The sequence below is a fragment of the Thamnophis sirtalis genome, unplaced genomic scaffold (genome assembly GCF_051295495.1).
Source record: "Thamnophis sirtalis isolate CommonGarterSnake01/CBP01778 unplaced genomic scaffold, rThaSir2_p1.2 scaffold_8, whole genome shotgun sequence".
NCBI lineage: Eukaryota > Metazoa > Chordata > Lepidosauria > Squamata > Natricidae > Thamnophis > Thamnophis sirtalis.
In genome coordinates, this window is record NW_028261388.1 from 1,292,379 (window position 1) to 1,318,847 (window position 26,469).

The 26,469-nt window shown below is 46.0% G+C and overlaps 2 protein-coding genes across 2 annotated transcripts in view; one reads left to right on the forward strand and one right to left on the reverse strand.

Annotated features, from left to right (window-relative positions):
• Positions 1–4,379: 4,379 nt before the first annotated feature.
• Positions 4,380–18,430, reverse strand: SPCS2 (signal peptidase complex subunit 2). The gene is made up of 5 exons (XM_087720938.1): positions 18,310–18,430; positions 11,584–11,667; positions 10,220–10,332; positions 7,078–7,212; positions 4,380–4,638 (listed from the first exon to the last, which is right to left on the reverse strand). The coding sequence occupies exons 1-5, from the start codon at positions 18,376–18,378 to the stop codon at positions 4,452–4,454; spliced, it is 588 nt and encodes a 195-aa protein (XP_087577064.1). The 5' UTR covers positions 18,379–18,430; the 3' UTR covers positions 4,380–4,451.
• Positions 18,431–18,564: 134 nt separating this feature from the next.
• Positions 18,565–26,469, forward strand: part of XRRA1 (X-ray radiation resistance associated 1) — a 38,633-nt gene continuing 30,728 nt past the window's right edge. The window contains 3 exon segments of the mRNA XM_087720939.1: positions 18,565–18,762; positions 22,597–22,702; positions 25,067–25,218. Of these exon segments, the coding sequence (XP_087577065.1) occupies positions 22,612–22,702; positions 25,067–25,218 (243 nt within the window). The 5' untranslated portion in view covers positions 18,565–18,762; positions 22,597–22,611.

Here is a 26,469-nt window from a genome sequence, read left to right on the forward strand (position 1 = left end):
AGGAGTAAAAAAGGATGGGGGAAAGGGGAAAGGAAGGACGGAGGGGAAAGAGAAAAAGAAAAGGGAGGAGGGAAATGGAAAAAGGATGGAGGAGAAAAGGATGGGGAAAAGGGGAAAGGAAGGAAGGGGAAAGGGAAACGAAAGGGAAGAGAGAAGGGAAAGAGAAAAAGGTGGGAGGAAAAAAGGATGCGGAAAAGGGGAAAGGAAGAAAGGCGGGGGAAAGAGAAAAAGAAAAGGGAGGAGGGAAATGGAAAAAGGATGGAGGAGAAAAGGATGGGGAAAAGGGGAAAGGAAGGAAGGGGAAAGGGAAACGAAAGGGAAGAGAGAAGGGAAAGAGAAAAAGGTGGGAGGAAAAAAGGATGCGGAAAAGGGGAAAGGAAGAAAGGCGGGGGAAAGAGAAAAGAAAAGGAAGGAGGGAAAAGGAAAAAGGAGGGAGAAAAAAAGAATGGGGAAAGGAAGGGAGGGGAAAGAGAAAAGAAAAGGAAGGAGGGAAATTGGAAAAAGGAGGGAGGAAAAAGAATGGGGGAAAGGGGAAAGGAAGGAAGGGGAAAGGGAAATAAAAGGGAAGAGAAGGGAAAGAGAAAAAGGAGGGAGGAAAAAAGTACGCGGAGAAGGATAAAGTAACGAAGGAGTAGGTGGAAAGGGAGGGAGGAAGGAATGAAGGAACAAGGAAAGGGAAAGAAAAGGGAAGGAAAGAAGGAAGGAGGGAAGGGAAAATGAAGGGAGGGGAAAGGATGGGGAAAGGGGGAAAAGGGAAAGGAAGGAGTACGATGGAAAAGGAGGAGAGAGGATCTAGATGACCGAGAAGCTCCATAGATATACTAATGTGCTGCAATCCCAAACACCTGACAGATGTAGAGGGACGCGCCCATCGCCAGCAACAAGGCACAGTGGTTAGAGACACATCTGCTGATCCCACCCTGCAGGGAACTAGAAGATTAGTGTCATTTTTATTAACTTCAAAGTAACACGGATATATTGCTCTGTCTTTTCACACCCTCCTTTAAAAGACGGTACATACTGATCCCAAATTCCCGGGCGATTTTATAACCAAATTGTTGTCCATAAATGTTTTTAAAGGAAGGCCAAGGATTTTTTAAAAATTGCTTACTCCAAGGTGTGTTCCTTAAAAGGCAGCTCGGGAGGAGTTCCCATCTGCAATTCTCTACACGACTGTATTGTAAATACTGAAACACAGCAAGTATTCAAGCAGGAATGCAAAATATCCGTGTTTTGCACTGCAGTGATCTTCAGAAACACATGCATGCCTCTATTGGGAATCGGTAATTTTTATTTCTAATTTTTACCCTCCCATTCGACCGTGTCTGGTTTTCAGAGACTGGAGTTTTCCTGACAAGCCTTTTCAGAAGTATTTGCCATTGCCTCCTTCCTAGGGCTGAGATAAAGTGGCTGGCTCAATCACCCAGCTGCCTTAGTGCCCAAGACGACGTTAGAACTCAAGAGTTTCTGACCCGATGCCTTAACCACTAGCAACAGCAATAGCAGTTAGACTTGTATACCGCTTCATAGGGCTTTCAGCCCTCTCTAAGCCGTTTACAGAGTCAGCATATTGCCCCCAACAACAATCCGGGTCCTCATTTCACCCACCTCGGAAGGATGGAAGGCTGAGTCAACCTTGAGCCGGTGAGATTTGAACAGCCGAACTGCGGATAGCAGTCAGCTGAAGTGGCCTGCAGTACTGCACTCTACCCACTGCACCACCTCGGCTCTATATAGCAATAGCAGTTAGACTTATATACCACTTCATAGGGCTTTCAGCCCTAAGCGGTTTACAGAGTCAGCATATGGCCCCCACAGTCTGGGTCCTCATTTTACCCGCCTCGGAAGGATGGAAGGCTGAGTCAACCCTGAGCCGGTGAGATTTGAACCGCCGAACTGCAGATAACAGTCAGCTAAAGTGGCCTGCAGTACTGCACTTTAACCACTGCGCCACCTCGGAAGTGGCTCTCTCTCTCTCCCTCCCTCCCTCCCTCTCTCTTTTTAAAAATAATCTTAGAATATTTATAATTATATAATTAATTTATAGCTTTTATTAAGGTTGTGAAAGAAACTTCTTATGAATCCCTATATAGCAATAGCAGTTAGACTTATATACCGCTTCATTGGGCTCTCAGCCCTCTCTAAGCGGTTTACAGAGTCAGCAAATCGCCCCCAACAACAATCCGGGTCCTCATTTTACCCACCTGGGAAGGATGGGAGGCTGAGTCAACCTTTGAGCCAGTGAGATTTGAACCGCCGAACTGCAGATAACAGTCAGCTGAAGTGAGTGCAGTACAGCACTCTAACCACTGCGCCACCTCGGCTCTGAAATATATTCCACCAAGTGACTCACATCAGCCCTGTGTGGATGCAGGTGGAAATAATTAGAATTGCAATCTACCCCCCCCCCCCAAAAACAACAACTGGACAACACTTTGTATCCCACTCATGAACAATTCCACAATTGTCTTGTGACGTTTTTGTCTTTTATTGGGAGAAAAAAAACCCACTATTTTTAGAAAATGGCATTTATGCAAGGAACAAAAGTTTTCTACCTTTTTTTTAAAAAAAAAAAACTGCATGGATAAAATGCACCAAAAGCAGAGATGGAAAATATTCTTAAAATCATCACCGTTTTTCCTTTTGCAAGGTAGTCCTCAACTTACAACTGGTCGTTCGAAGTTAACTTAACAGCTGCAACGGTTCACTTAACAACAGTGGCAAAAAAAGATCGTAAAGTGGGGCAGAACAAACCTCTCACTTAGCAACGAAGAAATTTTGAGCTCAGTTGCGGGTCGTTAAGTCGAGGACCACCGGTATCTTCGAACCTCCAAAATCAAATTCCCACTCTCCGAAATAGATTTTTTTTAAAAAAAAAAAATGAAAAAGTGGACCTTGAAAAAATTGGTTAAACGACAAGACATAATTGAGAAACGCAACCACAATGAACAAAACAGTCATTTCCTGCCGAAATCAAGTTCCAATTCAGCCAATTTGATTGTTGACGATGCCCGTAGAATTTTAAAATAAAATAAAATTTAACCAAAAAAAAAAAAAAATTAGACTCAACTTCCCCCAAATCCCAAAATGGCTTTGCAAATCTACATTCCCAAAACCTTAAAATATGTTTAGCTCGGGGTTGAACTGTGTTGTGGGGCGTCCCTTGGTGCTCTCTAGAGCAGTGTTTCTCAAGCTTGTCAACTTGAAGATGTCTGGACTTCCAACTCCCAGAATTCCCCAGCCAGCATTCGCTGGCTGGGGAATTCTGGGAGTTGGAAGTCCAGACATCTTCAAGTTGACAAGCTTGAGAAACACAGTTTTAGATGCTTCAAGGACCCTCTAAAACAGGCCTCCCCAAACTGGGCAACTTTAAGACTTGTGAACTTCAACTCCCAGAATTCTCCAGCTAGCTCTTCTGGCTGGGGAATTCTGGGAGTTGGAAGTCCAGACATCTTCAAGTTGACAAGCTTGAGAAACACAGTTTTAGATGCTTCAAGGACCCTCTAAAACAGGCCTCCCCAAACTGGGCAACTTTAAGACTTGTGAACTTCAACTCCCAGAATTCTCCAGCTAGCTCTTCTGGCTGGGGAATTCTGGGAGTTGGAAGTCCAGACATCTTCAAGTTGACAAGCTTGAGAAACACAGTTTTAGATGCTTCAAGGACCCTCTAAAACAGGCCTCCCCAAACTGGGCAACTTTAAGACTTGTGAACTTCAACTCCCAGAATTCTCCAGCTAGCTCTTCTGGCTGGGGAATTCTGGGAGTTGGAAGTCCAGACATCTTCAAGTTGACAAGCTTGAGAAACACAGTTTTAGATGCTTCAAGGACCCTCTAAAACAGGCCTCCCCAAACTGGGCAACTTTAAGACTTGTGAACTTCAACTCCCAGAATTCTCCAGCTAGCTCTTCTGGCTGGGGAATTCTGGGAGTTGGAAGTCCAGACATCTTCAAGTTGACGAGCTTGAGAAACGCTGCTCTAGAGGTTGGTTGATTTTCTTGCAGACGTCTCACAACCCAAGTAGGGAACGACCTCAGTGTGCTGGGGATGCTGCACACAGGCGAGGCAACTTCGTTTGGTAACGAAAGAACGGGCAAGGAAAATCGACAAGCTCAGGTGTGAGCACCAAGGACGCCGGTCTTAAACCAGGGGGTGTTGACTTTGGCAAACTTTTAAGACTTTGGGAGGGGACTTCAACTTCTAGAATGCCCCGTGGCTGGGGAATTCTGGAAGTCAAATTGCCACGTTTGGGGACCCCCCTGCCCTAAAATCTACTTTGCAGGTCCTGGATTAAAAAACCTCTCTTGCTCAAAAGGAGGATGGGGCTGAGGGAGGGAGAGAAAGGAGGGAGGGGCTGAGGACAAAAGGAAGGTGGTCATAGGTGGTGGCTTTGATTGCTTTATTGACTTTTAAAGCTTCAGCATGATCTATGCGGGGAGATGGGCCCGGCCAGCCTATTTCAGCTTCTTTTCCGTCAGGAGACTGTCGTGAAGCTTGGAGACCTCGGGCTCAAAGGTCTCCATTACTAAGGTCCCATTGCCGTCAAAGAACTTGGCGATGGATCGGGTAAACTCGGCCTCCCTCTGCTGCTTGCTCCGGCCGCTGATGAATGTCATCTTCAGGCTGTACTTGTCATCAAACCTGAGGAAAAGGGAGGTGACAAGAGACAGGTGAGTCAAGGACCCTCCAAGATTCAAGATTTAAGTTTTATTTTATTTATATGCCGCCCTATTCCCAAAAAGGGACTCAGGGCGGTGAACAACTTAAACAGGAAGGGGAGTAGATAGGAAGGAGGGAAGGAGGGAAGAAAGGAGGGAACTTAAGAGAAGAGAAAGGGAGGAGGGTAGGAGGAAAGGAGGGAGGGAAGATATGAGAGAAGGAGGGGGGGGAAGAAGAGAGGAAAGGGAAGGAGAAGGAAAGGAGGAAAGGAAAAGAAAGGAGGGAAGGAAGGAGGGAAGGAAGGGGAGTGGGAAAGAAGAAACAAGGGAAGGAAAGAGGGAGGGAGGGAAGAAGATACCTAACCTTTGATGTCTATAATGATTTTGATATTATGGGAATGTCTTGAAACACAGTCAATTGTAAAGCGAAACAGTGGATGTTGTATTGTCTTTTACCAGTTATTGGTTGTTGTATTTTTCTTTTACTAATAAAAATACTTTAATTAAAAAAATAAAAAAAAAAAGGAAGGGGAAACCCACAAGTACAAAATACACATATTAAAATGACCAACAACCACACCTGTTGAGAGGGGAGGGGAACTCGTCAACCCCAGGCCTGCCGACACAGCCAGGTTTTAACGGCTTTTTGGAAGGCCTGGAGAGAGGTGAGGGTCCGAATCTCTGCGGGGAGTTCGTTCCAAAGGGCCGGAGCTGCCACAGAGAAGGCCCTCCCCTCGGTAGTAGCCAGGTGGCATTGGCTGGTGGACGGAACCCGGAGGAGGCCGACTCTGTGCGATGTAATGGGTCTTTGGGAGGTAATTGGCAGCAGGCGGTCTCTCAAGTACCCATTCATTTAATGAATTTGTATGCCTCCCAATCCCGAAGGACTCCGGGCGGCTTACATTAAAACAATTTAAAAATACTAAAAAAAAAAAAAAAAATACAAAGACAAAGCAAGTTAAAAAAAAAACACAACATGCACTCAATCTTAGTGGGGCTGGAACTCAATCAAGGATCAACAGCCCCAGGCCTGCCGGAACAGCCAGGTCTTAGCAGACTTTCAGAAGGCCGAGAGAGTGGTAACACTGGGGGTGGGGGGTGGCCAAAAATTTGAATTTCCTTTATTTGTATGCTGCCCTTTTCCCTGGGGGGACTCAGGGCGGCTCACGATTCAAAAAGGGAGGGGGGGGGGAAAGACAAACAGTAAAAAAACATGGAATGGAATGGAATATGAATGTAACATCAAATAACATAAAACAATATACTACAAACAATGGAATGTAAAATATGAACTGAAATAAAATTGCAAGATAAAAATTGTCATATTAAATACATATGAAATAAAAGATGAATAAAATAAAAAATAATACGAAATAAGGTAAAATAATAAATGAATATAAAATAAAATTACAAGATAAAAATGTGATATAAAGTAAAGATGAAATAAAAATGAATAAAATAAAATATAACGTAACAAAATAATATAAAATAAGGCAAAATAAGGTAAAATGAGGACCCGGACTGTGGGGGGCAAGTTGCTGACTCAATTTGCTAAAAAAAAAAATGTAAACCGCTTAGAGAGGACTGAAAGCCCTATGAAGCGGTATATAAGTCTAATAAATAAATAAATGAATAAATAAATAAAATAATGAATGAATATAAAATAAAATAAAAATAAACAATAAATAACATAACAAAATAAGATGAAATAAAAATGAATAAAATAGGAGCCGAGGTGGCGCAGTGGTTAGAGTGCAGTACTGCAGGCCACTTCAGCTGACTGCTAGTTCTGCAGTTCGGCGGTTCAAATCTCACCGGCTCAAGGTTGACTCAGCCTTCCATCCTTCCGAGGTGGGTGAAATGAGGACCCGGATTGTGGTTGGGGGCGATATGCTGACTCTGTAAACCGCTTAGAGAGGGCTGAAAGCCCTATGAAGCGGTATATAAGTCTAACTGCTACTGCTATTGCTATATAAAGTAAAAATGAAAAATAATGTAACAAAACAAACATGAATAAAACAGAAAAAAAATAGAAAATTAAAATAATATAAAATGAAATATAAAACAACAAATAAAATAAACAACGAAATAAAAAGGAAATAAACAAAATAAATACAAATTACAAAATAAAAAATAAAATTAAACTGTGACCCCCCTGATAAGAGGTACTCCTCACTTAATGACCGGTCACTCAGCTGTGGGTCGAGAGAAGGTGGGAACGCTTCTGCTGAGTTTGCAATCCAAACTATTTTGTGCCTGGATCAGTGCAGGATGACTTCAACTTAACTCTCTGCATTTGGGGGTGGGGGGGAATGACTGGACCTCTGGGAGCTGGCCTGATTCCCCCCCACCACCCTGGGTAACCCTTTCCCTTCTAGGCAGACTTTAGGGGGCCCTGGGAGAAAGAGGGGGGGGGAGATACCTTTTCAGACTGGAGGACAGCTGCCAGATGTCGTCGGGGTCCATTCCGGTGGGGTCTTTCCTATGTGCTACCAGGAAGATGCTCTTCTCCTTGTATGAGGTATAGATGGTCAGAATTCCCATCATGACAAAATACGTTGGGTCAGGTTAAAGAAAGAGACCAGAGTCACAGAATCCTAAGGGACCTTGGAGGCCTTCTAGTCCAACCCCTGTCCAAATAGGAGCCCTCATATCATCCCAGACAAATTGCTCTCCAACCTTTTCCTGAACACCTCCAGTGATAGAGCACTCAAAACTCCCGAGAGGCAATCTGTTCCTTCCATCATCCACCCACCCATCCATTGATCCACTCACCCATCTATCCATCCACCCTTTTGTCCATCAATCCAACCATTCATTTATCCATCCATCTATCCATCCATCCACCTATCCATCCACCCATTCGTCCATCGATCCAACCATTCATTTATCCATCCATCTATCCATCCATCCACCTATCCATCCACCATTCGTCCATCAATCCAACCATTCATTTATCCATCCATCCATCCATCCATCTATCTATCCATCCATCCACCTATCCATCCACCCTTTCGTCCATCAATCGAACCATTCATTTATCCATCCATCTATCCATCCACCTATCCATCCACCCATTCGTCCATTGATCCAACCATTCGTTTATCCATCCATCCACCCATCCATCCACACACTCATCCATCAATCCACCCACCCACCCACCTACTTGCCCACCTAGCCTAGTCTTGTCATCTGGATGCTTCAATCGTGACTACTTCAAGGACCGGCCATAACTCCCTTTTTTCCAGCGTTGTTGTAACTTCGAATGGTCGCTAACTGAATGATTGTTAAGTCGAGGACTCAAGATAAAAAGGTAAAGGTCCCCCTTGCACATATGCTACGGAGCGCCGTTCCCTTCCTACCAAAGGTGGCGCCTATTTTTCTACTTGCATTTTTGACGTGCTTTCGAACTGCTAGGTTGGCAGAAGCCGAGACAAGTCACGGGAGCTCACTCCGTTATGCGGCGCTGGGGATTCGAACCGCCGACCTTTCCGATCGACAAGCTCAGCGTCTTAGCCCCTGTGCCCCTAAGTTGAGGCCCACCAGTACCTAAATTTATGCTTGTGGATGAGAGAAGAGGACCAACAGAGGACATGCCTTGGAGGCGTGGTTGGCGTTTCACACCCTCACTTCATGGAGACGTAGCCTGAAGCCAAATTCCCTTGGAAGAATTCACCTTTCGTTTCTCTATCTCGGGGGCAAACGTTGAGTTCCAACTTGATATGCAACTTCATGAAAAGGAGAAGTCATAAATCAGAGGTTCTGCATCTGGAGCAGCTCTGAAGAGCTAGCTTTTGCCCCAAGCTCTGGCATAAAATTAAGAGAACGACAGCTCAGAATAGGTAACTCTGCGCCAAATCTTTCTTTCACCCGTTTAGAATTTTAATAGGATTTGATCAGTTGTTTAATTTTGGATTAGAAGCTGCCAAGAGTTGGTTTAAGGACCAAGAGTTGGTTTAAGGATGGGTGGCTGTGTAAGCGAATAAATCAAAATTAAACTCAGTTAAAACAAAACAGAAAATCTGAAAGAAGGAATGGAGGCCATCCATCTGAAGTTCCTTGGAATCAGGGGTGTCAAACTCAATTTCCTGGAGGGCCGCATCAGGCCTGTTGTTGACCTTGAGGGGCAGGAGGGGGGGGGGCTGGTCGACTGGGTGGGCATGGCCAGCTTGACACCACTCACTGGGCGTGGCCAGCTTGACACCACTCACTGGGCGTGGCCAGCTTAATGCCACTCCCCAAACTGCTGGCATTTTTCCTCTTCACATTGAGTAGACTGGGCCGAAGTGACGTGGGACAGCCCCTTACGTTTTCCAGGTCGGCCCCGCGGGTCAGATCCGAGGACATCGTGGGGCGGATCCAGCCCACAGGACTTGAGTTTGACAACTCCGCTCGGAATGATCTGCCAGGTTTCCGAAAGATGCCCTAATGGATTCATGAGCCTCCAGCCAAGTTTCAAAAGAAATCCAGTCATTTATTAGGAGCCCCATTTCGGCAACACCGCTTTGCAGTCAGATCTAAACCTCATTTGAATTACGGCTGAACTTTACCCCCGTTCCTTCCCTCCTCTCAGTCTGTGTCATAAATCACATTCACCAACGAGGTGCACACATCACAAGCCTGCTGTAATAATCTGAGATCCGACTCTAGACGAAGGTATGTGTGGAATGCGCTCCCCCCCCTCTTTCCTCACCATGGCAACTTTATGAGTTGACATTAGGTAGTTCCTGACTTACAACCGTTGGTTTAGTGACCCAGGTTACAATTCCGGCCAGCGAGAGCCGGAATGAAGGATGAAGAGAGATATGAGATAAACCAGCTTTCTTTCCACTCAAAAAGGGGCAGAGCATCAGACTTGGGAAGCTCAGCTAACCTGAGCATTCCTTAAAGCTGGCAAAAGAAAAAAAGATGCCAGGAAACTCAGCTCTGGGCTTCTGGGTTGCCCACCAGGAGCCGAGGTGGCGCAGTGGTTAAATGCAGCACTGCAGGCTACTTCAGCTGACTGCAGTTCTGCAGTTCGGCTGTTCAAATCTCACCGGCTCAAGGTTGACTCAGCCTTCCATCCTTCCCAGGTGGGTAAAATGAGGACCCGGATTGTTGTTGGGGGCGATATGCTGATTCTGTAAACCGCTTAGAGAGGGCTGAAAGTGCTTTGAAGCGGTATATAAGTCTAACTGCTATTGCTAACTGCTATTGCTATGCTTATCTATCTATCTATCTATCTATCTATCTATCTATCTATCTATCTATCTATCTATCTATCATCTATCTATCTATCTATCATCTATCTATCTATCATCTATCTGCAATATTGCAGGTTAACTCTGCTCACTGCCAGGAGTTTGTTCCTGGTTGACTCAGCCTTCCATCCTTCCGAGGTGGGTGAAATGAGGATCCGGATTGTTGTTGGGGGCGATATGCTGACTCTGTAAACCGCTTAGAGAGGGCTGAAAGCCCTATGAAGCGGTATATAAGTCTAACTATTGCTATTGCTATTGCAACCAGCGACGGGATGGGAAGCAAAGGAGTCTCTTTCGAGACGCGGAGCAGCGGAAAAAGGATATGACACCACGCAGACGGCAAGCACCATGGCGAAGAGGCAGGAGATGGTGCAGATGATAAGGCGCCCGTCAATCAAGCAGAAGTTCTCTACGTACTTATACTTTTCCAAAAGGACCTGATTGGGAGAGAACGTTAGCCCACGTTAGCCCTTAACGGGAAGGAAGGAGTTCGCCGATATGAAGAGAGTCTTTGGGGCTCGGGGGGGTGATATGGAGGGGGAGGGAGGCTTGGTGTTCTCTGAGCTGGGGTTTCTTCTTGTGGATGTTTTGTGGGAACATCATCAGGGCTAGGAAGATGATAGACCTGAGGTGGCGCAGTGGTTAGAGTGCTGTACTGCAGGCCACTTCAGCTGACTGCTATCTGCAGTTCAGTGGTTCAAATCTCACCGGCTCAGGGTTGACTCAGCCTTCCATCCTTCCGAGGTGGGTGAAATGAGGACCCGGATTGTTGTTGGGGGCGATATGCTGACTCTGTAAACCACTTAGAGAGGGCTGAAAGCCCTATGAAGCGGTATATAAGTCTTAACTGCTATTGCTATTGCTATCTATCTATCTATCTATCTATCTATCTATCTATCTATCTATCTATCTATCTATCTATCTATCTATCTATCTGATTGTTGGGGGCAATATGCTGACTCTGTAACCACTTAGAGAGGGCTGAAAGCCCTATGAAGCGGTATATAAGTCTTAACTGCTATTGCTATAGGAGGGAGTTGCCGAGAGGAGGAGGAGGAGGAGGAGGAGGAGGAGGAGGAGGAGGAGGAGGACTGTGGGGTCCTTGGTGTTCTCTGAGCTGGGTGACTTTCTTGCAGATATTTCATGACCCAACTGGGGAACGGTCATCAGTGCTAGAAGGGACTGGGGAGCACAGTGGAGGAGGAGGAGGAGGAAGAGGAGGACTATGAGGTCCTTAAGTGCTCTCAGAGCTTGGTTGTTTTCTTGCAGACATTTCATCACCCAACTATGTAGCATCTTCAGTGCTTTAAGGGGATGGGATTTGTGGAGTGGAGGAGAAGGAGAAAGAGGAGGAGGACCGTCCTCAGGTGCTCTCTGAGTGCAGTTGTTTTCTTGCAGACATTTCATGACCCAACTATGTAACATCATCAGTGCTAGAAGGGAGCCGGGTGGGTTTGCTTGTTGTGATGGGGGGGGGGGAAGGTCAGGGAGGCATCTCAACAGCTTGAGGAGGAAAAGGTCTTAAGCAATGCAGAGGAACGCATTTATACTACAGAATCACACAAGTATTCCAAGCTGACCAGCATGGAAACAAGCACTGTGTGTGGGGGGGGGGGGGGGGGGTTAATAAAAAAGAAACAGGACTGGGGGGAGGAGTCATCTGTTCCAAAAGGGAGGGGGGGCTTTACCTTTTTGGCAGAGTCATCCAGCGAATTCTTCACGGCTGACCCATCCCATTTGTCCACTTTCACGGGTTTGTCGTCGATTTTCCACTACGAGGCCAAAAAAAAGTTTAGAAACAGGTTCAGAGGGTTAGAACACATTTAAGAGGTTAGAAACATATTTAAGGGGTATGAAAAAAAATTAAGGAGGGAGGGAGAGGAAGGAGAAGGTGGCAAATGCTTCCTCATTTCCGCCCTGTGTTGGATTCTACACAAAATTAAATTAAAACAACTGGAATTTTGCTTGGTAGGTTGTGTGAAGAATGTTGTTTGTCTTGACAAGCCCTGGATCCGCTTATGAAATTCAGATTTAACAACATGACTGCTGCTGCTGAAAAGGCACACAGGGTCGTCTTAGCGATTACATCAGAATTTAGAAATCACAATATAGATAGATAGATAGATAGATAGATAGATAGATAGATAGATAGATAGATCTAGATCATATCTATCTATCTATCTATCTATCTATCTATCTATCTATCTATCATCTATCTATCATCTACCTACCAATCAATCTATCTATCATCTATCTATCATCTATCCATCCATCCATCTATTTATCATCTATCTATCATCCATCCATCCATCCATCCATCTATCATCTATCTATCTATCTATCTATCATCTATCTATCTATCATCTATCTATCTATCTATCTATCTATCTATCTATCTATCTATCTATCTATCTATCTATCATCTATCTATCATCTACCTACCAATCAATCTATCTATCATCTATCTATCATCTATCCATCCATCCATCTATTTATCCTATCTATCATCTATCCATCCATCCAATCATCTATCATCTATCTATCTATCTATCTATCTATCTATCTATCTATCTATCTATCATCTATCTATCATCTACCTACCAATCAATCTATCTATCATCTATTTATCATCTATCTATCATCTATCCATCCATCCATCCATCCATCCATCCATCCATCCATCCATCCAATCATCTATCATTTATCTATCTATCTATCTATCTATCTATCTATCTATCTATCTATCTATCTATCTATCTATCTATCTATCATCTATCTATCATCTACCTACCAATCAATCTATCTATCATCTATTTATCATCTATCTATCATCTATCCATCCATCCATCCATCCATCCAATCATCTATCATCTATCTATCTATCTATCTATCTATCTATCTATCTATCTATCTATCTATCTATCATCTATCTATCTATCTATCTATCTATCTATCTATCTATCTATCTATCTATCTATCATCTACCAATCAATCTATCTATCATCTACCAATCAATCTATCTATCATCTATCCATCCATCCATCCATCCATCCATCCATCTATCTATTTATCATCTATCTATCATCTATCCATCTATCTATGGCCTATGGCCTCTCCAAGATACACAGAGAAGGAACACCACTCAGACCCATAGTCAGCTCCATGGGCTCACCTCTACAGAATCTTGCCGAATTCCTCGCCAAACAACTCCAACCCTACGCAGAATCCATCACCTCACATGTACAAAGCTCCCTCCACTTCGTAGAAACAAGAAAGGAACAAAACCTACAAGCCAGCGACCTCCTCGTGAGCTTCGATGTCATATCCCTCTTCACCCAAGTGCCTACAAAAGAAGCCTTGACAGGTATCCAGAACAAACACGACCCCCCTAAACACATCCTGGACCTGACCAACCACTGCCTAACCCACACCTACGTCATCCATAATGGACAAAGATACAAACAGATAGAAGGAGCACCCATGGTATCACCCCTCTCACCCGTCATCCAAACTTATACATGGAACATTTTGAAACTGACGCCTTAGATAAATCTGAACACAAACCCAAACTCTGGCTTAGATATGTTGATGACATTTTCGTGATTTGGGAAAGAAAAACTGGACAACTTCCTCACATATCTCAACTGCCTACATCCCAAAATACAATTTACTATGGAAATAGAAGGAAACAACCAACTTCCCTTTCTGGATGTCCTAATCTACAAAAAACCCAATGGAATTGAATTGAATTTGCATTTATATGCCGCCCTTTTCCCCGAAGGGGACTCAGGCTCCCTAGGACACATCATCTACCAGAAAAAAAAACACACACACCAACTGCAACCTCTACTTAAACGCGCAATCCCATCACCCCCCTGCACAGATCAACTCGGTAGCCAAGACCCTCATCTCCAGAACCAAACACCTAGCCGACAAAAGACCACCTGAAAACTGAATTACACATGCTCACAAACGTATTAATCTCCAACGGATTCCAAAGAAAAGCTACAGGACATGAAATTAATTTTGAAGGAACCAGGTTAATCTCCAAAACAGAACACTTCAGCAAGAGAATAATTATGGAAGCTATTGAAACAGAGAAACACCCCCACAACATGAATAAACGTGATGATACCTCCCACCTACCAGACATCTGGAAACCAGCCCTAGTCAACAAACCAGCCCCACCCACCACCCAGGCCGTTACAACACGAAACAACAACGGACACACAGCCAGCACCAATCAGTACGAATCTACCAATCATGATGCAACCACACATCCAATTAATCCACTTACTGAAACAAAGCCAGCACTCCACACACCCCCACCAAGGGCAGCACCGATCACGCTTTAAGCCAAAGACACCAGCCTGAGGATGGCTAGTGAGACCCCACTGAAACGTTGCCAAACTCTCTCTCTCTATATATATAGTTTTTGAGAAAAAGGAAAGGCGTTCTTTCAGCCATCTGCCCGAGAGAAAGTAATGGGCTCCACTTTTGTAGGGTTGGCAAAGCCAATAGGGAAGCCAGATTCACTGAATAACCACGTGACTAACTTAACACCCTAGTGATTCACTTAACAACCGTGGCAAAAAAAGTGGTACAATGGAGCCAAACTCACTTAAGAACCGTCTTGCTTAGCGATGGGAATTGTAGCTCAATTGTGGCGGTAAGCCCAGCATTACCTTTGCATGAACACAGCCTGCTGGAGTCAGTCAAATAACTCTCTTATTAATGTCTAAAAAAATGTCTAAAAAAACACCACACCTCACTTCTCATTTTAGCGTTTCCTCCTCCTACCGGTTGACTTCCTGTTGCTAGCTTCAAAGAAAGACACATCATCCTTTCGGAAACTCAACGGCCATATCTAAAAAAATGTCAACTGTCCGGAAGGACAACTTAATTCTAACCTTTTTTAAAAAAATCAAACCGGGCAAGTAAACTTGCTTATGGCCCAGAATGTCCTCTAAGGCAGTGTTTCTCAACCTTGGCGACTTTAAGTCCTGTGGACTTCAACTCTCAGAATCCCCCAGCCAGCTGTGCTGGCTGGGGGATTCTGGGAGTTGAAGTCCACAGGACTTAAAGTCACCAAGGTTGAGAAACACTGCTCTAAGGCAACAGCTGAAAGGCTCCGATCTAGAAAACACCATGTGTTTTCATTCTCAACACAGAAGCGAAGAAAAGGAAACCAGTAAAGTCAATGCTGCTATAAAAAGCTTCCCTCCTCGAATAATTATAACAACAAAGAAGAGCCTGTTTCTTAAGATCCAGTAACCGATGTCTGGACAGGACTATTAGCAAAAAATGATTTTATGTTTGTTTCCAATCGAAGGAAAGCTGCACAGGGTGAGGGAATCTGTCTGTGAAACTGAAATGAGACCGGAGGACAACAGGGAGGGGGACTTGATTAATTCTCTTTCAGATAAATAAGCACAGCGAGTAAGATTTCGAGGAAGCACTTCAGACCTTTAAATACAGGTAGCCCTCGACTTAAGACCACAATGTCTGTTGCCAAGTGACACATTTATTTAGTGACGTTTGCCCCATTTTACAACATTTCTTGCAGAGAAGAGCAACAAACATGATTAGGGGACTGGAGACTAAAACATATGAAGAACGGTTGCAGGAACTGGGTATGTCTCGTTTAATGGAAAGAAGGACCAGGGGAGACATGATAGCAGCCTTCCAATATCTCAGGGAGATATTCTGCCACAAAGAAGAGGGAGTCAAACTATTCTCCAAAGCACCTGAGGGCAGGACAAGAAGCAATGGGTGGAAACTAACCAAGGAGAAAAGCAACTTAGAACGGAGGAGAAACTTCCTGACAGTGAGAACAATCAGTGGAACAGAAGTTGCCTCCAGAAGTTGTGAATGCCCCAACACTGGAAGTCTTTAAGAAGATGTTGGATAGCCATTTGTCTGAAGTGGTGGAGGGTTTCCTGCCTAGGCAGGGGGTTGGACTAGAAGACCTCCAAGGTCCCTTCCAACTCTGCTATTGTATTGTATTGTATTGCAACAGTTGTTAAATTAGTAACAGGGTTGTTAAGTGAATCTGGCTTCCCACATTGACATTTACTAGTTGGAAGGTCGCAAAAGGGGATCACATGACTCCGGGACACTGCGACCGTCGTAAGTATGAGTCAGTTGCCAAATGTCTGAATGGTCATGTGAAAAAGTCATGTCATTTTTTTCAGTGACATTCTAACTTTGGATGATCAGTGACGAATGGTAAGTTGAGGACCTATCGGCATGCCTACAGCCCAAAGTTTTAACTTGGGAACTGAAGTATGAAAAAAAGGATTAAAGAAAACATCTGAAAAGTCAGCCCAGCTTTCCAAAGATACGGCCACTACTCTGTTCACAAGGCAAAGTTAACAAAGGTGGGTCAAGATTTGCACAATATGATGCAGGGATTGGTTCACATTAATCAAAAAATCCACCCCACCCATTTTTGCTTAGGACGCTGTTCAAATCCAGCTTGATCTGGTGGAGCTGTTTTTATTTTATTTAGCCTATGGCAGTGTTTCTCAACCTTGGCGACTTTAAGTCCTGTGGACTTCAACTCCCAGAATCCCCCAGCCAGCTGTGCTGGCTGGGGGATTCTGGGAGTTAAAGTCCACAGGACTTAAAGTCGCCAAGGTTGAGAAACACTGGCCTATGGCATCTACTGTGGTCATACAGTCCCTGACCTACCACACTAATAAAACACGTTACACAGGTGGTCCTCAGTTTACAACCACAATTGAGACACATGTTAAGTTATGTTATGTTGTTAAGTGTGTTATGTTGTTAAGTTATGTTATGTTGTTAAGTGACTTTTGCCCCATTTTACGACCTTTCTTGCCATGCTTGTTAAGTGGATCACTGCACTTGCTAAGTTTGTCACACGGTTGTTATGGGAATTTGGCTTCCTCAATTACTTTGTTGTCAAGACAGTCGCAAAAGGGGATTGCATGATCCTGGGACACTGTGACCGTCATAAATATGAGTCAGTTGCCAAGCATCCCAATTTTCATCGTATGACCCCGGAGATACTGCAAGAGCCGTTAAGGGTGACAAACAGTCCTAAGTCACTTTTGACCCTGTCAGTATCATTTTGGTCACTAAATGAACTGTTTCAAGTTGAGGAATACCTGTACATACCACCACAAATATAAATTTAAGTAAAACATCAACCAATACACATACATAAAAGGCAAAGGTAGATTTCCCCTCGCACATGTGTCAATCGTTTCTGACTCTAGGGGGCGGTGCTCATCTACGTTTCAAAGCCAAAGAGCCAGCGCTGTCCGAAGACGTCTCCGTGGTCATGTGGCTGGCATGACTAAACACCGAAGGCGCATGGAACACTGTTCCCTTCCCACCAAAGGTGGTTCCTGTTTTTCTCCTTGCATTTTTAAGTGCTTTCGAACTGCTAGGTTGGCAGAAGCTTGGACAAGTCACGGGAGCTCACTCTGCTACGCGGCTCTAGGGATTCGAACTGCCAACCTTTCTGATCGACAAGCTCAGCATCTTACCCACATCCCTTATATACACATACATAGTCATAAATGAAATTAACCTGTGTACAATGCAACCTATGAGATAAAATATTAATTTACAGTAAAACTACGCTCTCCCTGCAGCTGTCAATTTAGTAAGATGGTTGTTAAGTGAATGTGGCGTCCCTATTTGCAAGAAGGTCGCAAAATGGGGATCACGTGACCCCAGGAGGCTGCGACCATCGTAAAGACGAGTCAGTTGCCATGCATCTGATTTTTGATCAGGGAACCGCGGGGGGGATCTTGCAATGGTTGTTAAGTGCAACAAATGGCCGAAAGTCACTGTTGTCCGTATATGTCATTTCGGTCGCTAAACGAGCCGTGGCAAGTCGAGGACTACCTGTAGTACCAGCGCAAATATCAATGTAGATAAAACATCAATAGATACACAGACACAAATGAAAGAAACACGTGGACAATTCTACATATACGGGATAAAGCACTAAATGAATAAACTAATAATGAATCCTAAGTGAAGGGAGAACCAGGCTCTCCCTGCAGGATCCCAGGGGTCAACACGTGTGAATGCGGACTCTTAGAATTCCCAGCTGGCCAATCAGCGACAAGCAGCTCCTTCACACCCCCCACACCCCACATCTGCGTCTCCCGACGGGCTGTGCATTCTGGGAGTTGTAGTCCCCGCCGTTCTGACAGGTGCAGGGTTATCGCAGCGGGGCCTAGGCCTTTCTCTCTCTCCCGAGGCCCAGCGGAACCCTCAGCTCCCGGGGCGACGTGGAGAGCCAAGCCGGCTTATTCGGGTTAGGGAGACCCTGCTGAGGCAGACCCGGGCCGGGGAGGCCTTCACCCCGGCCGCCCTCGCTGCCTCGTGCCTTCTCCACCCGCGCGGGGACCCGGAGGCCGAAAGGCCGCTACCTTATCCAGGATCCCGTTCTTGTTGGCTCCGCCGCCGCCTCCCGCGCCGCCACCGACTTTCGCCGCCATCTTGGCTCCTCCTTTCCCCCTTCGCGACCTGTTCGCCGCTGATTGGCTGAGCGGGGAGAGGCCTGCGCAAGGCACGCCGGGACGGGGAGGCGCCGCCCTATAGGGAGCCGCGCCCGCGCGCGGGGCAGCCTGGGAAGTGGAGTTCGCGGCGGGCGGGTTGCCATGGCTACCGGGGGCCTCGGGAAGGAAATGTGAGGGAATCGCGGCTCGCCTGGATCGAAGAAAAGGAGCCCGAGGAAGGAAGGACGGCTGGACGGCCAGCTGTGGAGGGGGCTGAAGCCGGAATCCGAGCCGCCTCCATCCTCTCTCCTGCGGGGAGCGGTGGGGTGGGAAGAGAAAAGGCGCGGGAGGCTTTCTAGCCACGGGAGGACTCGACGCTCTATGGTTTGCCCCCCCCCCCTCTCTTTATAAGAAGTTTTAATTATGTCTTTTCCCTCCCTTTAATTCATTCATTCCCCAAGTTGGAGCCCTTCCCAGCGTGGAATTACAATCCCCATCTCCTCCCCCAGTTGGTCTGGCTCCACAACCGGGGTGGGTGTGGATTATGGTTTATGTAGCCCTCGTCCATCACATCCTGGGGGGTTGGGATAGAATGAATAAGCTGGAAGGGACCTTAGAAGTCCTCTAGTCCAACCCCCTGCTCAAGCAGGAGACCCTGTGCCATTTCAGAAAAGGGCTCTCCTTCAAAGCCTCCAGTGATGAAGCATCCACAACTTCTGGTGGCAAGCTGTTCCACTGGTTAATTGTCCTCATGGAACTTTCTCCTTAGTTCTAGCTTAGTTTTCTTCTTGATTAGGCTAGCAGAATAAGAGAATTAACCGCCCCGAGTCCCTCGGGATAGGGCGGCATACAAATATAATAAATGAGAATAACAGGTTTGGAAGGGTCCTTAGAGGTCTTCTAGTCCAATCCACTGCTCAAGCAGGAAACCTTATACCATTTCAGACAAATGGTTGCCCAGTCTCTTCTTCAAAGCCTCCGGTGTTGGGGCATCCACAACTTCTAGTGGCAAGCTGTTCCACTGGTTAATTGTTCTCATGGTTAGGAAGTTTCTCCTTAATTCCAGGTCACTTCTCTCCTTGATGAGTTTCCATCCATTGTTTTTAGTTCTGCCCTCAGGTGCTTCGGAGAATAGAGTGTACGATGTGTTGCTTTTTAATCTGTTTTCCTTATTTTTAACTTTTTTTTATCTTTTTAGCCTTGTAATTTGTAAGCCGCCCGGAGTCCTTCGGGATTGGGCGGCATATAAATTCATTAAATTTACAATTTACAATTTAGCTTAACCCCCCTCTTCTTTGGGGCAGCCCCTCAAATATAGGAAGACTGCTATCATGCCTCCCCTGGTCCTTCTTTTCCTTAGACTAGCCAGACCCAAATCCCGCAGCTGTTCTTCATATGTTTTAACCATCTTAGTTGCTCTTCTCTGAACTCTTTCTAAAATCCCAACATCTTGTTTGTAATATGGTGACCAAAATTGGTTGTTGTTGCTGGAGGGCTTGGGGGGGTTGGACTAGATGATCTCAAGGATTGCTACCAGCCCTTATTCCAGCTTCTTTGATGGATTTGAAGCAGAAGGTCATGGACGAGAGTGGTTTAAAAATCTCGGGATTCCTAAGCCCAGGGTTTCAATGGTGGTAGCCCCCCGTCTGGGAACTTGCATAGTCCTCTGCTTACTTTGTGGCAGGCGTTTGCTGCGCTCCGTGACGGGGGTGACGAGGTCTCTGGGGGCTGGCATGGCAGTGGGTCGTTGCAGTAACGGTTCAGGTTGATTTGAACCCTCACGTCGCCATGTGTCACCCGCATTGCTGGTCTGGGCAGGTGTTGGTTTCCCCCTGGCAGAGCTTGCTGGGAAGGGTCCCTGTGGGCCATGTCACAGAGGCCTGGCTGCTTTGTTAAGCAGTGACATGGGGGGTGGGGGTCTCCCCTGGAGAAAAACAGGGATTGCAAAAGTTTGTCTTTTTTTGCAAAGAGAGATGAAGTCCATAGAGATTCTCCATCATCCAGGTCCCGGTTGTCCCAAGGGTGCTTTTTCTGGAGGCAAGTGGACTTTCTGTTTTTTTTTCTTTCGAAGACATTTCTCTTCTCATCCCAGAAGCTTCTTCAGCTCTGACTGGATGGTGAGGAATGGAAGGATTGATGCTCCTTGCAGACAGCTGGTCCTTTGCATCCTTTGAGAGGGTCCTTGAGGCCACTTGGAGGTTTTATCTGTGTCCTCAGGGTCCCCTTAGTGGTGCAAGTGGTTCCTTCAATTTTCCCCCCTGGAAATCCATTCCTTCTCCCACCCCATTCCAAGGGTCTTCATCCAAAATTGCATAGCTCAAAGTCTATAGAGATTCTCCGTCATCCAGGTTGTCCCAAAGGTGCTTTTTCCAGGATAAAACTGGACTTTCTTGTTTTTCTTTGAAGACGTTTCTCTTCTTATCCAAGAAGCTTCTTCAGCTCTGGCTGAATGTTGATCAACGGAAGGATTGATGCTCCTTGCAGACAGCTGGTCATTTGCATCCCTTTAGAGGGTCGTTGAGGCCCCTTGGAGGCTTCCCTGTGTCTTCAGGGGTCCCCTGAGTGGTGCAAATGGTTGCTGTACTTCTCAATTTTTCTGGAAATCCATTCATACTCCCACAACATTTGGTTTCAAAGAAAAAAACAAGACAGTCCAGTTGCCTCCTGAAAAAAGCACCTTTGGGGCAATCATGGACCTGGATGACCGAGAATCTCTACAGACTTTTAGCTATGCAATTTGGGGTGAAGACCCTTGGAATGGGGTGGGAGAAGGAATGGATTTCCAGAGAGAGAAATTGCAGACTACAGGAATCTTTTGCACCACTCGGGTGACCCTGAGGACACAGATAAAACCTCCAGGTGGCCTCAAGGACCCTCTCAAAGGATGCAAAGGACCAGCTTTGTCTGCAAGGAGCATCAATACTTCCATCATCCACCCTCCAGTCAGAGCTGAAGAAGCTTCTTGGAGGAGAAGAGAAACTTCTTCAAGGAAAAAGAGAAAGTCCAGTTGACTCTTGAAAAAAGGCACCTTTGGAACAACCTGGATGACGGAGAATCTCTACAGACTTTTAACTACACAATTTGGGGTGAAGACCCTTGGAATGGGGTGGGAGAAGGAATGGATTTCCAGAGAGAGAAATTGCAGACTACAGGAATCTTTTGCACCACTCGGGTGACCCTGAGGACACAGATAAAACCTCCAGGTGGCCTCAAGGACCCTCTCAAAGGATGCAAAGGACCAGCTGTCTGCAAGGAGCATCAATCCTTCCCTTCCCCACCATTCAATCAGAGCTGAAGAAGCTTCTTGGATGAGAAGAGAAACGTCTTCAAAGAAGAAAAAACAAGGAAGCCCATTTGCCTCCTGAAAAAAGCATCTCTTTGGGACAAAGAGGGAAAAACACCAGGATTCGAAGGGACCTTGGAAGTCCTCTAGTCCCGAGTTAGAACAGCACTGGAAAAAAGGGACTTATGACCGTTTTTCCACACTTGCGACCTCATGGTCACGTGATCCAAATTCAGACGCTTGGCAACTGACTCATACCGTATTTATGACGGGGCGAAGCGTCCTGGGGGAATCCCCTTTTGCGACTTCCTGACGAGCAAAATCCACAGGACAGCCAGATTCCCTCAACAGCTGTGTGACTCGCTTTACAGCTGCTGTGATTCACTTAACGAACCGTGGCAAGAAAGGTCGTAAAATGGGGGGGGGGCAAAACTCACTTAACAAATGTCTCTCTTAGCAACAAAACATCTGGGCTCCGTGGTGGTTGCAAATCGAGGACTACCTGTCTACTTAAGTCTTTACTCAGTTGTGCAAATTTTCGGAATCTCCTAGATCAGTGTTTCTCAACCTTGGCCACTTGAAGATGTCCGGACTTCAACTCCCAGAATTCCCCAGCCAGCATTCGCTGGCTGGGGAATTCTGGGAGTTGAAGTCCGGACATCTTCAAGTGGCCAAGGTTGAGAAACACTGATCTAATCCTTCAGGGATCCTTTCATTGGTTCGATCCCCTAGAGGGAAACCCATCATTCTGAGCAGATGAAAACTTTCGTGGTTTTATTTTTTTTTAGGAACCAGGTAGGAATTTTATGCCTCAAAATATGCAGATGAACTTCCTTCCTCAGGGACTTTATTGAGGGAGATTTCAAAAGCTGTGGTTTTTTGTTGTTGTTGTTGCTGGAAAGGTTTTAATTATTAACATTCTGCTTTGCCTTAAGGGCTGAAGGGAGATCATGGCGGCCTCGTATAAGCTGGATGATGGGCAGTGTTATCCCACCAACTGCTTTCCCGCTAAAAGCCTTCTGCAGCCTCGATACGAAGAAGGTAACGTCTCTGGATATGCAGTTTTTAAGAAATGGGGAAGGTTTCAGGATCTTTGTAGCTGGAAAAAAACAAATAGAGACTCCTGTAAACCTCTCCCCAAAGTGGCCCAGTTTATCTTTCTAGAATAAGGATTGTGAATATCCTCACTCATCCAGATCATGGTTGTCCCAAAGGTGTTTTTTTTTTCTCAAGAGGCAACTGGACTATCATACAACAATAAAAATGTTGAGACTTTGGAAAAAGTTCAGAGAAGAGCAGAATTACAATGATCACAATTACAATGCGCTCTACATGGGGCTGCCCTTGAAGAGTGTTCGAAGACTTCAGTTAGTCCAGAACGCAGCCGTGCGAGCGATCGTGGGTGCACCCAGGTACACCCACGTCACACCTATCCTCCGCGAGCTGCACTGGCTACCCATTGGTCTCCGGACCCGCTTCAAGGTGCTAGTCGTTACCTATAAAGCCCTACATGGCATCGGACCTGGGTACCTGAGAGACCGCCTCCTGCCGATCACCTCCCATAGACCGATCAGATCTCACAGGTTAGGTCTCCTCCGGATCCCATCTGCCAGCCAATGTCGGCTGGCGACTCTCCGGGGGAGAGCCTTCTCTGTTGCAGCTCCAGCCCTCTGGAACGACCTCCCCGTGGAGATCCGGACCCTCACTACCCTCCCGGCCTTCCGCAAAGCCACCAAGTCCTGGCTGCTCCAGCAGGCCGGGGGGCTTGTGAAATATCCAGCCTCATGGTAACTGTGAATGTTGTGTATTTTAAGGTGTTGTTTTGTTTATTTATCCCCTTCCCTTGTTTATTGTAAGCCGCCCGGAGTCCTTCGGGAGTGGGCGGCATACAAGACCAATAAACTCAACTCAACTCAATCAAAGGCCTGGAGACTAAAACATATGAAGAACAGTTGCAGGAATTGGGTACGTTTAGTTTAAAGAAAAGAAGGACTAGGGAGGATGTGATAGTAGTATTCCATTATTTGAGGGGCTGCCCCAAAGAAGAGGGGGGGTGGGTTTCAAATTATTCTCCAAAACACCTGAAGGCAGAGCAAGAAACAATGGTTGGAAACTAATCAAAGAGAGGAGCAACCTGGGATTAAGGAGAAAGATGAAATGTATAGTTTAGAAACGTAGATGTACAGATATAGGTATAATTAGGGATGTATAAAAATGTAATTGAATAACAAATGGTTATTGTCAGTACTGTCAGAAAGGATTGTAACGTATGCAAAACTATTTTTAAAGATGTTTGTATTTTAAAGTTTATAATTTTCAATAAAGGTTTAAAAATTAAAAAAAAAGAAAAAAAAAGGAGAAACTTCCTGACACTGAGGACAATTAGCCAGTGGAACGGCTTGCCACCAGAAGTTGTGGGTGCTCCATCACTGGAGGTTTTTAAGAAGAGGCTGGACAGACAGTTGCCTGAAGTAGTATAGGGTCTCCTGCTTGAGCAGGGGGGGGGGGGTGGACTGCCAGACCTCCAAGATCCCTTCTAGTTCTATTTTATTCCAATTGTTTTCTTTGAAGAGGTTTCGCTTCTCCTCCAGGAAGCTTCTTCGGAACAATCAGAGCTGAAGATGAGAAGCAAAAATGTCTTCAAAGAAAAACCAGAAAAGTCCAGTTGCCTCCAGAAAATAAAATAAAACACCTTTGGGGCTTTCTAGAGCGATGCCCCCAGTGCCACCCTCTCAAAACATTTGAGGCAACGGAAAGGCCACCCAGTTGTGCAACTGAGTGCGAATGTATTGTGTGAATCTCTCCTCTGCTCCCTTTGCCGAACCCCGCTGGAGGGTTTAGGGAAAGGTCCCTGCAGAAGAGGAGATTTGAAGCTGTGCTGTCCTTAATACTCTCACGCCTAAGGCGGGACTAGAACTCACCGTCTCCTGGTGATTGGCCCAAAGTCACCCAGCTGGCTTTCATGGCTAAGGCGGGACTAGAACTCACCGTCTCCTGGTGATTGGCCCAAAGTCACCCAGCTGGCTTTCATGGCTAAGGCGGGACTAGAACTCACAGTCTCCTGGTGATTGGCCCAAAGTCACCCAACCCAACTTTCATGCCTAAGGCGGGACTAGAACTCACCGCCTCCTGGTGATTGGCCCAAAGTCACCCAGCTGGCTTTCATGCCTAAGGCAGGACTAGAACTCACCATCTCCTAGTGATTGGCCCAAAGTCACCCAGCCGGTTTTCATGCCTAAAGTGGGACTAGAACTCCCCGTCTCCTGGTGATTGGCCCAAAGTCACTCAGCCGGCTTTCATGCCTAAGGCGGGACTAGAACTCAGCGTCTCCTGGTTTAACCACTAAGCTAAAGGGACTTAAAGTTCACTTTGGCTGAGTTTGTCCTTCTGCACCTCTCCCTCCAGGTGCCGGTCACTGGCAGGTGGCCCGTCATAATTTGGAGAAAAGCAAGGCCGAATGGCTGCTTGGCACGGAAGCTGCCCAGCCGAGCTGGCAAGAGTGTTTGCGGAAAGCTCAGTGCCCCAGGCCCGACAAAGTCCTCAATGGGGCCCTGCTGGTGAGTGAGGGTGGTCATTGCAGAGGGTTGGTCTAGATGACCCTTAGGGTTCCTTCCAGCCTCCACAACCCTGGGCACCTGGAGTCCTTGGAAGGACGAGGGTCAAGGAGCCTCATGGGAAAGTCCTTGAGAACCGGAGCGGAAATCGGCCAATGAGATTACACAGGTAGTCCTTGACTTACAACCATTCGTTTTAGTGACTGTTCAAAATTACAGCTGCACTGGAAGCCTCTGGAGCTTCTCATTCCCCCATCCCTCAGTCAGAACCGAAGAAGCTTCTTGGATGAGAAGGGAAATGTTGTCAAGGGGGGAAAAAAACCCAAGAAAGTCCAGAAGCCTTTTGAAAAAGTGGCCTGTGACCTTTTTTCACACTTACAACCGTGGGAGGCCCCCCACGGTCACGTGGTCAAAATTCAGGCGCTTGGCAAATGACTCATATTTATGACGGTCGCAGTCTCCCAGGGTCGCGTGATATCTTTGACAAGTAGAGTCAATGGGGAAGCCAGCTTTCACTTAAAAAAACTACAGCTGGGATTCCCAATGCCGGCTGGGGAATTCTGGGGGTGGGTTGAAGTCCCAGATCCTGGAGTAGACATGCCCAGTTCCCTCAACCATTCATCCTCTGAATCAAGATCCCGTGAAGGGTTGATACCACTTTATAAGGCCTTGGGAAGGCCACACTTGGAATATTTGCATCCAGTTTTGGTCGCCACGATGTAGAAAAGATATGGAGACTCTAGAAAGAGTGCAGAGAAGAGCAAGAAAGAGGATTAGGGGACTGGAGGCTCAAACATATGAAGGACGGTTGCAGGAACTGGGGATGTCTAGTTTAATGAAAAGAAGGAACAGGGGAGACATGATAGCAGCCTTCCAGTATCTCAGGGGTTGCCACAAAGAAGATTTGGGGGTCAAACTATTCTCTAAAGCAGCTGAGGGCAGAACAAGAAGCAATGGGTGGAAACTAATCAAGGAGAGAAGCAACCTTGAATTAAGAAGGAATTTCCTGACAGTTAGAACAATTAATCAGCATAACAACTTCCCTCCAGAAATTGTGATTGCTCCAACATGGGAAGTTTTTAAGAAGAGATTGGACAGCCATCTGTCTGAAATGGTATCGGTTCTCCTGCTTGAGCAGGGGGGTTGGACTAGATGACCTCCGAGATCCCTTCCGACTCTGTTATTCTGGTTTAGCCTCTAGACTCCTTATTCATCTTAGTTGCTCTTCTCCACCCTCTTTGTAAGGCCTCACCA

What these genes read in the sequence shown, in the direction of transcription:
- SPCS2 (XM_087720938.1), bottom strand. Translation starts at nt 18,378, where the DNA reads ATGGCGGCGAAAGTCGGTGGCGGCGCGGGAGGCGGCGGCGGAGCCAAC. An exon ending in TGGATGACTCTGCCAAAAAG is followed by an intron (nt 10,333 to 11,583) that starts GTAAAGCCCCCC and finishes TCTCCCAATCAG; the next exon opens with GTCCTTTTGGAAAAGTATAA. An exon ending in CTGTCCTCCAGTCTGAAAAG is followed by an intron (nt 4,639 to 7,077) that starts GTATCTCCCCCC and finishes CCTTTTCCTCAG; the next exon opens with GTTTGATGACAAGTACAGCC.